This window comes from Lachnellula hyalina (assembly GCF_007821495.1).
Source record: "Lachnellula hyalina strain CBS 185.66 chromosome Unknown contig00005, whole genome shotgun sequence".
NCBI lineage: Eukaryota > Fungi > Ascomycota > Leotiomycetes > Helotiales > Lachnaceae > Lachnellula > Lachnellula hyalina.
The window spans coordinates 180,767-193,203 of record NW_022157119.1 but is presented as its reverse complement, the minus strand read 5'-3'; the positions used below and the strand labels follow the sequence as shown (position 1 = coordinate 193,203).

The 12,437-nt window shown below is 50.5% G+C and overlaps 2 protein-coding genes across 2 annotated transcripts; one reads left to right on the top strand and one right to left on the bottom strand.

The window, feature by feature from the left end:
• Window positions 1–687: 687 nt before the first annotated feature.
• On the bottom strand, window positions 688–3,975 carry gcv2 (putative glycine dehydrogenase (decarboxylating), mitochondrial; the record flags this gene model as incomplete). Its single annotated transcript, XM_031146185.1, has 2 exons — window positions 688–788; window positions 843–3,975. 2 exons carry the CDS (start codon window positions 3,973–3,975, stop codon window positions 688–690), a joined length of 3,234 nt encoding a protein of 1,077 aa, XP_031009409.1.
• Window positions 3,976–4,492: 517 nt separating this feature from the next.
• LHYA1_G001199 (uncharacterized protein) lies at window positions 4,493–4,749 on the top strand (the record flags this gene model as incomplete). Its single annotated transcript, XM_031146184.1, has 3 exons — window positions 4,493–4,505; window positions 4,554–4,652; window positions 4,712–4,749. The coding sequence occupies 3 exons, from the start codon at window positions 4,493–4,495 to the stop codon at window positions 4,747–4,749; spliced, it is 150 nt and encodes a 49-aa protein (XP_031009412.1).
• Between the last annotated feature and the right edge of the window lie 7,688 nt (window positions 4,750–12,437).

Genomic DNA, 12,437 nt, shown 5'->3' with positions numbered 1-12,437 from the left:
GGTATCTTTAACACGGGCATGAAGCACGCGGTAATCCTCTGACCTGGTATCTATTCAGAGACTAGCTTAAAGGTCTTTTCGCAATCTTTTCTCCTGTTAATGTGCTAAACTATTGGCAAAAAGTCATTTTATACAGCTTGTCGCACTGTAAAATAGTCCTGATTGAAGTATGGTGCTGACCTGGTGGCCTCATGTTATTCGATGGTTAACATCTCCGGTCTCGTTCTAGTAACAAGCTCCAATACAGGTACCTCAATTTGAGTTTGCTAATATCGAAGTCTCGTTTCTATAGACACCGGTGTGATTGATGTGGCTTTAGGAAATTTTCGCAAGTCTCTCTTTGATGATGGTCACGTTACACTATCGGAGTCTCACAAATTCTCTGATGAAGACTAACGAAAAAGAATTCTCAAGCCGAAACTTATATTTCAACTGCGAATTACCTAGACTCTGTCTGGTCTGCTAAACATTAAAGCTAGCTCGCCCACCCACAAGACAGTCGAGGCAATCAGGTGCTCACATCCCATGTCCAATTTCTCCAAAGTCTAAAAACAGAATCATAAGAGCTGTGGCAGTTGAAGCCATGTTCCCATATCTAAGAAACGCCATGCCAACACCTCGCAGCGCTTGCTTAATGTTGAAATTAAATCAAATTCCCTCCGATTATACACCCTTATAATATGTAAATTATGTAGGATTGGGGGCCGAAACGCCTGTGATTCCATCTTCCGTCTCATCGACTGGTTCAACGGGGCCGCAGGTACAGAAGAGGTTCATGTCGCCATATGCTAGGATATATTAGATTGGGTAGAATATGATTTATGGAGTAAAAGGGAACATACCATCATCCAAACGAGTAACACTGGGCCAAAACTTCTTCTCCCTTAACCAGCTTAATGGATACGCAGCCTCCTCCCTTGTATATGGCCTCGCCCACTCGCTACTCAATAGATCCTTCATCGAATGTGGCGCCAGCTTCAACACATTGCCATCCCTGGGCACCTCGCCCTCTTCCACAGCTCGGATCTCTTTTCTTATGGAAATCAAAGCGTCGATGAAGCGATCAAGCTCTTCCTTGCTTTCAGACTCCGTGGGCTCGATCATAAGCGTGTTAGCGACGGGCCAGCTCATGGTCGGGGCGTGGAATCCGTAGTCTTGCAGGCGTTTCGCGACGTCGATAGCTTCGATGCCGGCTGTTTCTTTGAAACCGCGTACGTCGAGGATGAATTCGTGGGCACAGCGGGAGGCGGAGTTGGTGTAGAGGATAGGGTAATGAGGGCGTAGGCGGGACATGATGTAGTTGGCGTTGAGGAGGGTGATTTTGGTGGCGTGGGTTAGGCCTCGTCCACCCATCATCTTGATGTAGGCCCAACTGATGGGCAGGATGTTCGCACTTCCCCAAGGAGCTGCACTTACAGGTGCGATAGCCTTCTCACCGCCAGTCTGAACCAGAGGGTGACCTGGAAGGAAAGGGGCCAAGTGAGACTTGACACCAATCGGACCTACTCCTGGACCTCCGCCACCATGGGGAATACAGAAAGTCTTGTGGAGGTTGAGATGGCAAACATCGGCACCAATTTCTCCAGGGGAGCATAATCCAATCTGAGCGTTCATGTTCGCGCCATCCATGTACACTTGGCCGCCATGCTGATGAACCACGTCACACACTTCCTTGATCTGGGGCTCGAAGACGCCAAAAGTGCTAGGGTATGTGATCATGATTGCACCTAGTTCCTCGCTATACTTCTGACACTTCGCCTTCAAATCCGCCATATCAAGGTTGCCGGTCTTAGTGTCGCACTTGACAGTGACAACACGCATTCCAGCCATGGCAGCAGAAGCAGGGTTCGTGCCATGAGCGGAAACAGGGATCAGACAAATATCACGCTTCTTTCCTGGCTGTTGTTCCTGATACTTTCGAATAACTCGAAGGCCAGTGAACTCGCCCTGGGCTCCTGAGTTGGGCTGCAAAGATACAGCATCAAAGCCAGTTATTTTAGCTAAGTCAACTTCCAGTTCATCGATCATGATCTTGTAGCCTTTAGCCTGGTCGACAGGGGCAAATGGATGGATTGAGGCGAACTCTGGCCATGTGATGGGTGCCATCTCAGTCGTAGCGTTAAGCTTCATCGTGCAAGATCCCAAGGGTATCATGGAGTGAGTAAGGGATAAATCTTTCGATTGGAGATGATGGATGTAACGAAGAAGTTCGGTCTCTGAGTGGTGCGTGTTGAAGACCGGGTGGGTGAGATAATCGGACGTTCTCTTGAATCCTGCGGGGATCGAAAGAGCGCCATTGTCAGGTAAGGATTCAATGACCTGGTCAATCTTGACATCCTTCTTGGATGCCGAAGGCTCGAATATGGCCAGGATGTCCACAAGATCTTTATAGTCCACCGTCTCGTCGACGGTGATACCAACTCGGCTATCGTCGAATTTTCTCAAATTGATACCGAAAGACTTTATGCCGAACTCCAGCACGTCATCGACCTTTCCTTGACCTACATTGACAACTACAGTGTCAAACAGGACTCTACCATCTTCCCCCTTTCCTCTAGATCCGGTCTCGAAGCCCATCGCGTTTACACCTGCTTCGATGATTCTGGCTCCTTGAATGGCCCTTTCAGCAATCTGCTTCAGTCCTTGCGGACCGTGATAAACTGCATAGAAAGCGCTCATATTAGCCAGCAATGCTTGTGCTGTACAAACATTGCTAGTAGCCTTCTCTCGTCTGATATGCTGCTCTCTAGTTTGCAGAGCCAACCTCATAGCCCTATCTCCTGATCTGTCCTTGGAAACTCCAATCAATCGTCCGGGCATCTTTCGCTTGTATTTATCGCTAACAGCGAAGAAAGCTGCGTGAGGGCCGCCATATCCAAATGGTACACCAAATCGCTGGGCATTTCCAAATGCAATATCAGCACCAAACTCTCCGGGAGGTGTTAGGACTGTCAAAGCAAGAAGATCTGTAGCAACGCTGAAAGTGGCTCCTTGCTCGTGAATCAGATCCCCCAAAGCTTTAAAATCTTCCACCCCTCCCTCGGTATCTGGATACTGGACAAGAACTCCAACGAGATCTTTGCCGAGCTCCTTTATACGCTTGCCTTCGTCCGCAAGCACATCTCCTATCTCAATCTTGATATCAAATCCATCTGCTCGACTCTGCAGGACAGCTTTCGTTTGCGGGTGTACCAAATGACTGACGAAGAATGTCTTGTCCTTGCTCTTCTGTCTTGATGCCGGAAGAGCATTCAGAGACAAAGTCATGGCTTCCGCCGCAGCAGTTCCTTCGTCGAGGAGTGAGGCATTCGAAATCGGGAGGGCTGTGAGGTCGGAGACAAGTGTTTGGTAGTTCAATAAAGACTCCAATCGTCCTTGACTGATCTCTGGCTGGTACGGAGTATAACTTGTGTACCATCCTGGCCCTTCCAGGACATTTCGCTTTATAACTTCGGGTACTCTTGTTCCTGCGTATCCACAGCCAATATAACTCCGCATAATCGTGTTGTTCCCAGCGATTGATCGAAGTCTCGCTAACAATTGTGATTCCGTAAATCCCTCCTCTCCACCAGCTTGCACAGTGTCGATTTCGAGGTCCGCGGAGGACAAAATATCTCCTGGAAGAACTTGCTTGATGAATTCATCCAAGCTCTTGACTGGAGGATCCAGGGCTTCCAGCATCTGCTCGGTGGACTCCGCATCGGGGCCAATATGTCGGCGTGGGAAGGTATCGAGAGGGAGATAGGCTCCACGGGAGTCTGGAGCCGTGGGCAAGCTATTCGTCTCATCGCTAGCAGAGCTAGTATAGAAGGTACGTCTGCCAATGGGTCTGGTTATAGACCCGGTAATATGGCGTGACTGTTGGCGACAAGCCCATGGTCGTGTGATTCGGAGGGTACTTCTGGGTATTAAAGCTTTGGTTTGACTTGTTGCTATCCTGAGCTGGGCTCTGAGAGCCAAACTCGACATTGCCATCGTTTGGAGAGGTTGAAGCTTGGGATTTGAAGCCAAAAGTCGGTGAAACAGTATGTATCCGGGGGTGGCGGGGTCAACGCGGGAGTTTTAGGAACAGGGCAACTGATATCAACAATCGTGCATTGTCTCGTTGCAATTGAGAGTCAAGGAGTTTGCGGGTGTAAATGCTCAAAGTGTAAGTAGCAGAACCAGAGAGAATTTGCAGAGAAGAAAAGAATAAGAGAAGTTGAAGGATGGTTGATGGGAGGGGAGCTCTTGCACTTAAAGTGGGCTGTAAAATAAATTATCAAAATGGTCCTAGTATCGGAGCGGAGCTTCTATCGCTGCTGCACAAGCACAAGACCCTAAGCTAGGCTAGGCTAGTACTAGTATTCCGAGACCCGCCAACGATGTCTTGGCTTATCAGATGCAGATGTCAAAATTATTATTCAGGTCTGAGGTCAGATCCTCGAAAGTCAAGTCAAAGCACAACACAACACAACACAAATTACTCCTTTCCATCACCAACACCGCAAACATGTTCGGAGGACGTGAGTATATCCTCATATTAATATGCATACTTATTAACACGGCTATAGCACCACCACAACTCAGCGCCGCAGAGATCAGGGCCCAGGAGGACGAGGCAAACCTCACGATGCAGAAGGTTATTGTCGGAGCGGTACTGCTGTACTTGTGTAAGTCTCGCACCGCATGCCTTACTATCCGGGGGTCTATCTGACAGGCTATAACACAGCTCCATTCGCGATCGATGTCGTCAAGAAGCTTGTGTAAATTGAAGGATATACTATACCGGGGTCAGAGACAGACGGGACATGTATAATACGGAGTTTGCGATGTACGGATGTACCGATGGGCACATACACCACATACAGCATTCTAGGAGTCGGATGGGCAGTTTGTGTACATAAAGAATGTACTGTATAACACAGAAATCACAATTTTTCTACGATACGCAAGGCCTTGAATCGATTTGACCATGCCGCCATGCCGTATGAATGGCGCCTGCCCAGTACACGCAATACTGAGTATCAGTCTTTTAATGGTCGTTCGCGGGGAAGCATCTCTAAGCCTACCTATTCAGTCAAGTCTATTCGCAGCAAAGTCGCTGATGTTTTTGTTGCTACCCAGGCGGAATTCAAGCTGCTAGGATTTACTATCCGTTTGTTTACTCAAGTTCTTGACACTATACTGGGGCACTGCTCAGACTTGTTTAATATCGGTATGTCATTGGATAATTCAGTCTCTGAATTCGACATCAAGAGTTGTCTATTACATTAGAGAGCCAGCAGGTCCGGGTAGTCGCGGCCTTGAGAAATCAGTTCCACATGCGCGGCTAGCGTGTTTTAATGCTAATACTACCGAGTACCCAAGTAATGGCAGAACTGAATAGCAAAAATAACCTGCATATAGGTCTTCTATCTAGATTCTATAATCCGATACATCGAACATATTGCATCGGCAAACAACAAACAAATGAGATTTATATAACACATAATTATAACATCATCGCTAAACATAACGACATATAAAATCATACCCTTCAATCATCGCCGCCCATCCAACCCCCCTAGGATCCTCACCAACCCACAAACCAAACGCATGCCCAGCATCCCTGGGAATCGCAAAGCCGGCCTCGACGCCCTGATTTTGCAGCGCTTCGACTGTACTCTGAGTCTGCTGCCACGGGATGAGGTCATCGCGTTCGCCGTGTACCATGAATGTAGGGGTACGGTAACTGCCTTGCACGATTTGAGCGTATGGACTGACAGCTTGAATGTCCTCCAGCTTCGGTATGGGCAGCGATGTCCAGGAGTCCTCATTAAATTTGCCGGCGCTGGCCTTGCTCTTGCTTGGCAGGCCGCCTACAAGGACTGGAACAAGCTGCGCTTTCCAATTGTAGTGGATAATAATGCGCCAGCGTGGGTCTTTAAGCGACATTGGTGCGCCAAGCGGGGTGTTGGGAATATATCCAGAGATCTGGTCGAAGTTTATTAGCTATGCAAATGTTATATTCATTGTGCTAAGGGAGACGCGTACCGGCTTTGCACCAACTCCTTCTAGCAGATCATACTCCGTGTTTGGCGATTCCTGAATAGACTTGGGATATATGGGATGCTTCCACCCTAAATAATTTCTCCATGTTAACATTACAAACTTGGGTGAAGTGGCACGAATCTGCATTGGGAAGCTTGCTTACATTCATCTTCGAGATTTGAAGGGCAATAGAAAGCTAAAATAGCTTCAGGGGGTGGTATGTTATGTGCTTTGGATGAGTATGCAAGGGTCATGGCCAAATGGCCACCAGCAGACCAGCCCACAGCTACAACTCGATCGCCATCTACCCGAATATCGGTGCGTTCAAGCTGAAGCTGGGGAAGCTTTTGTCTCGCCCACAAAAGAGCATCGCGCGCATCCGTTACAGGCCCTTCAGCAAGATTGACTTCAGGGCAGAGCCGATAGTCGACACTGACTGGAAGAAATCCTCGCGCGAGTAATGTCTTAACATGCTTTGTATGGATGTCTTTGCGCGTAAACAAAACGTGCCCACCGCCATGGAAAAGAAGAGCTAGTAAGGACAAAGTTAATCAAGTTCTCCATACCCTTATGACCCTCGATGCAGCTCACCTATTGGTCTCTTGAGTGCTGTGGTATTTTCTACCTCGGAAGGGTAGTACACGTCTGCACTCAACTCGAGATCATCGACTCGCTTCCATACGAGGGTCTCGACCGGGACACCCCCTCGCTTAAACAGACGCGACTCCTGACGTTCCGGCTTGTGTCCATCACTGCCACCAGTTGAGTTGAAACCGCAGATTAGTTGCAGCGTTTTTGCCTCGGGCGTGTATCCACTAGTCCAATTTGCACTCTTGTAACCAGCTGCCAATAGACTTCGTTCCCAGAATGGAATGTCACCAAGAGCGTGGCGACGGCCATCACTGAACAGCCACCAACCGTCAAGTAGTCCGTAGACTAAGTCAAACCAGTACATTCCGTTGGTGAATTCAACCAGGGCAAGGAAGCCATTATCCGGCCGCAGCATTTGACGTATGTTAGCTAGAGACGTGGTAGCGTTGTGAGTTGCGTGGATACAATTAGTCGAGACGAGTGCGTGAAATTTGCCAATGAACTCAGGTGGAGGTGGCTCGTCACAGTCAAGGGTCGCATAGCGCATACAGTCCAAGCCTGCAAAATCCTTCTTGACACCACTTACAAGCGCCGAGGAGATGTCGGTAAAGGTATAAGTAAAATTGATACCGGAGCGTGTAAGAAAATCGACCAGAAATTTACTAGTGCCTCCTATCACAAGGAACAAAGGGAGCGAGAGTCAGCATAACTTCATCTTACGACAGAGATTGAGAAAGATGCGAGACTTACCAGTGCCACCTCCCACTTCGAGAATATGGAAGGTCTCATTTTTGTTGCTTGAAGAGAAAGCTCGCAGTAGAAAGTTTGCCAGGAGCCGTGTCGCTGATCGACACATGGGCGCCAGGTCGTACACGTCCGCCAGTACTCGTCTGTTTGTCTTGTTCGCAACAGAAGAGAAAGCGGGTTAGATTTCCCCGTGAGACACTCAGCGAGCCGTGAGCCCGTGACATCTACTAGACGGTGCTCAGAAGCGTGGAGTGGAAACTTGGCGATGATTTCCTTGAGTAGGACCTCCGAAGCTGCAAGCTCGAGCGGCTTACTCGATCGCTTGTAACCTGAGGTTTCATATCCATCAACATAACCTCCATCAGCCAGTATTTTATGCAATCGCTCAAGCAAGTGCTTGTGCTTATCTAAGACGACCAATTTTGGTAACGGAGTATTTGCTGGAAGGGCTGCAAGGTCACAACCCAGTTGTTTGAAGGCTTCTGTGATATACGAAATTACCAGACGTTCTTGATCGGGGTATACGACACGCCAAAAATCAGTAAATCCCTCTTCTTGGGAGATACTGTCGAATGTCAAACGAACCGCCTCAAATGCTTCGTGCACATCAGGTAGACTCGCAATGGGAGACACGACCTGAGGGATGTTTGCGCTTGGGTTCGGAAGATGGTCTAACATGGTCACACTGTTCGTGTCATGCGAGGTAGAATTAGTTGCGTTTGAAACTGAGCCTCGGTCCATCCCAGCCAGGTGTAAAAGGTCTTTGAAGGACGACTTGTCATCAAGTTGGTACAGGTCTACAGAGACTGCGAACAGCTTCTCGATGTCACTTGCCAATTCAATAGCGAGTAGTGAGTCCAAGCCCAGTGCGGCCAGATTGGCGTCCAAGCTGGGAGCAGATTCTAGCTCAAGATGCTCTTGTAGCAGCTTGGCCAGTTGATCGACTTGCTGTTGCTGCAACAAATCGCTGTTGTTTCCTCCAGGCGAGCTTGGCCGGATTGGGGACGAGGAAGAGCTTTCTGATGATGCTGGCGTTGGTGAAAATGAAGGCGCTGACGATATAACTAATGAGGTCGCCGAAGTCGAAGATGAAAGTGAGCTTCCATGCTGCCTTTTTAGCAAATAGCTGACGAGAGAATTGACGTCGGAGAGCGCTACCATATCTTCGATGGGAATTTCGAGAGAGAACTGGGTGGAGAGCTCGCTGATGACTTCAAGCATCATAAGTGAGTCCACGCCCAGATCCTCCACTGACATGTTGCCCTTCACATTGTTGCGCGGGACGTCGGCGACTCTCTCAAAGAGTAGGCAGACGTCATTGAAAACCGAGGCATAGGCATCTTGGGTAGCCGGTGCATGTACAGTAGATTGTGCCTTCGGCGCAGAAATTGGTGTGGGGATAGGTTCTGGGAGAAGAGGAAGCCGGCTGGGGGGTTTGATACTCTCAGAAGGTGGTTGCAGCAAGCGTTCAGGGGCTTGCACGTGATCCACACTCGCTCCGGCATTTACCCGTGACAACACCTTTGTCAGTGATGCCAAGCGTACATTGTGAAAACACGCACCCAGAATCAGCACCACCAGACGCTTCGAACGCGAATCAAAAACAAATATGTCATTTGCAAGTTCCTTTGGCCCGATGGCTGTCAAGTTGGGGAATATGATCCATGATGACGGTGGAGTGGCCATGAATTCCGGGCCGAATTGCAGACGGTCTAGCTTTGTAAACACATACACCTCGTTTTCCGGACATGGGTAGATGCTGTTGGCATGGATGCCAGCAACCTGCATGAAGCTGTCCAGAGTGGGCGGTCGTGTAAGACTAGCAAAAGTCTCATCCTCATGCTCTGGCTGGAAAACAACTGTCCCAGCCGCACAACCGTTCCGAGCGGCAACGCTCTTGAGCCCTCGATACGGCCCGCCATACTCCACCACCCGGGAGAAAAGCTTGTATAGGAGGGGTCCTCGGATAGACTCGCTCTCGGAGTCCTGGTACAGAGCCTCGATTGCATCAGGCCCCGTGAGTCGCTCGAAGCGCGCAAACTCCAGGTCAATAAGTGCACTCTCCGTCGGAACCTCTACTACTCCGACAGCATGGGAGACTTGTGTCGCTGGCGCTGTTCCTTTTTGCTGGCTCGCGACACTGAAGTCCCAACAGTTGTCTTTGCCGCTTCGGAGACGTAGAGTCATGGTCAATGTCTGATCAAGCGCCATGCCCAATGGGGAATCGATGCGGAGGTCGGAAATTCCCAGCAAGGACGCCATCTTTGCGGGGAAGAGTAGCTTCCATGCTCTCGCCGCCACCTCAATGTAGACGGTAGCGGGGCAGAGCGGGCTCCCCGCGACTACGTGACCAGCAACAAGCCGTTGATATTCTTCGCACTGCGGGTCGATCTTGAAGATAGCACCCTGAGAATCCTGTGTGATCAACCTGACCAGCTGAGGGACTTCAGGAGCTGTATTTGTGATGCTGTCTGATGCTGCCACTGCCAGTGCTGGTGCAGGAGGTATAACCTCCAACCAGTGTTTATTCTTCTCGAACTGGTATGAAGGTAGGCGCAAGACTTCGTACTGTTGTCGCTGGAGGGAATGGAAGTCCCAAAACTGCAGGCTGTGGCCCTTCCTCCAGAGAAGGGTGGTGGTATCGACAAGCGTGTCCAATGCGGTAGGCTTGCTGAGACTAATAGATTGGAATGTGTGCCGAAAGCTATCGGATCCAAGGGCACGGCGAGCCATACTAGTAACGCTTGAGTCTGAACCTGCCTCGAGCCATGTACAGGCTCCCCAGGTGTGTGCGAGGCGCTGGACCGCTTGTCCAAAGAACACTGGCTCCCGTGTGTGTTGTGCGACGAGCTTTGCAGTGGGCTCCAACCAACTGGTGCCATCTGAGCACGTCTCAATTGGGATGGTGGGCTTGTGGAAATGGAGGCTCGCTGCAAGCTCTTGAAGAGGTTCTATAAGCGGTTCTGTAAAGCGAGAATGAAAGCCGTTTGTCACGGCCAGTCTCTTATACTGCAATCGCTCCTCCGAGAGAGCTTCTTGGAATGCACCGACAGATGTAGAATCTCCAACAAGGACATGCGACGAAGGTCCATTGTAACAAGCAATCTCAAGCTCAGGAAAATGCGACAGACGGGATATGGTAGCGAGATCGGCTTCAACTGCGATCATGGATCCCGCCTCGGCTCCCCAGTGCTTTTTCATGAGGCTGGCTCGACCTGTAACCAGCTTCAAGCCATCTTCAAGTGAGAGGATGCCAAACACGCTGAGAGCAGTGAGTTGCCCGAGGCTGTGACCGACGACTGCGTTAATCACCAGACCACTATCAAGCCATGCCTTCGCACTTGCGTACTGTAAGGAGAACACGGAAGCATGCAGAATGACCACGTCCGAGATGGGCTCGCGCTGGAAGATAGCCGGGTACAACCCAACGTGGCCCATAGATTGCAGTATACCGTTGCAGCGGTCGAGGTGGAAGCGAAGCAGGACAGAATGCTTCCAAAAAGGCTTGCTCAGACCAACATAGTCCCTTACCTGGCCTCCGAAAACAAGTACTAAAGGCGGACAAGATGGGCGCGACTCGATAGCTGCTGTAGACTCGACTAGCTGACGTTGTAACTGCGCCTCTAGATCCGATAAATCGGATGCTGTCGTCGCCAGTACATGTGGGAGACTTTTGTTCTGCCTTTGAGCTAGATGGAAGGCAATACTGCCGAGCAGATTTTTTTTCTGTGTCTGGATGATCTGCTGTTGGCAATACCGACTCAAGACCTGGCAGTATGCCACCAAACTCGCCTTGGAGTTGGCAGCAATAAGTATAGGGTATTTGGACGGTGCGATGAGCGCCGAGCTGGACTCTGGCTGTCGTGGTGGCTCCATGATCATGAGAGTAGAATTACTACCGGCAGCACCATAGTTGTTGATACAGCCCACAATGAAGTCACCCTGTATTGGAACGTTTGATGTGGGAATCATCAGCTTGTCGGTATGCAGTGGGTTGATTTTTGGGTTGAGGGACTGGAATGAGGCTTGCCGGGCTGCTGTCCGGGTCTCAATCTGAAGAACAGCTTTGATGAGTCCCGCTACACCGGAAGCGCCTTCAAGATGACCAATATTGCCTTTGACAGACGAGATGACCAGGGGATGCTGTCTCTCAGAGCCACCAAATACGTTCCGGATGCTGTCCATCTCGATTGGGTCTCCTACTGGCGTTCCAGTGCCATGGGCCTCGACGAACGAGACTTGATGCGGCAGCACGCCCGCCATCTCGGCCACGTGACGATACAATTTTCCCTGGGAGCGGACATGGGGTTCTGTGATCGGAACGCAGTTATCGTTCTGGTTGACCCCCGAGCCAGCAATCACAGCCAGCACGTTGTCTCCATAAGCCACCGCTGCTGACAGTTTCTTCAGCACCACCAGGCCCAAGCCCTCGCCGCGACAGTATCCATCAGCCTTTGCATCGAAAGGTTTGGTCGCACCTGTTGGGCTCAAGAAATGTGCTGCCGAGAGGTTCTCGTATAAATAAGGGGTAGTAAACAAAGAAACGCCACCCGCAAGTGCTTGCGAGATTTCCCCGGCTTGAATAGCGCGGCACGCGGTGTGGATTGCCACTGCCGATGACGAGCAGGCCGTGTCGAGCGTTAGGGACGGGCCGTCCCAACCAAAAAAGTGTGAGATCTTGCCTGATAAAAATGCGCGGAGCGTGCCCATGGTCGAAAAGGCATTAGGCGGGTGTGATCCGATATTGGCGTCGTAGTCGACCGCACAGAGCCCGAGGTAACAGCCGATGTTGGTGTCCCGTGCGTCCGCTCCCGTCCCGAAATAGCCGGCGGACTCCATGGCTTCATATGCGCCTTGGAGAAGGAGCCGCTGCTGCGGGTCCATAGACGCTGCCTCTCGAGGCGCTTTTTTGAAGAACCGGTGGTCGAATTCGTCAATACCATCTATAAAGTTCCCTCAGAACTTCCGCGTTTTGCCACGGGGAACGGCCGCTTCGGGCCAGCGATTGGCGGGCACAGGCTCGGCCATGGCGATGCCGCTGGTCAACAGCTGCCAGAATGCCTCGGGTGAGTCGGCGCCGGGCAGCT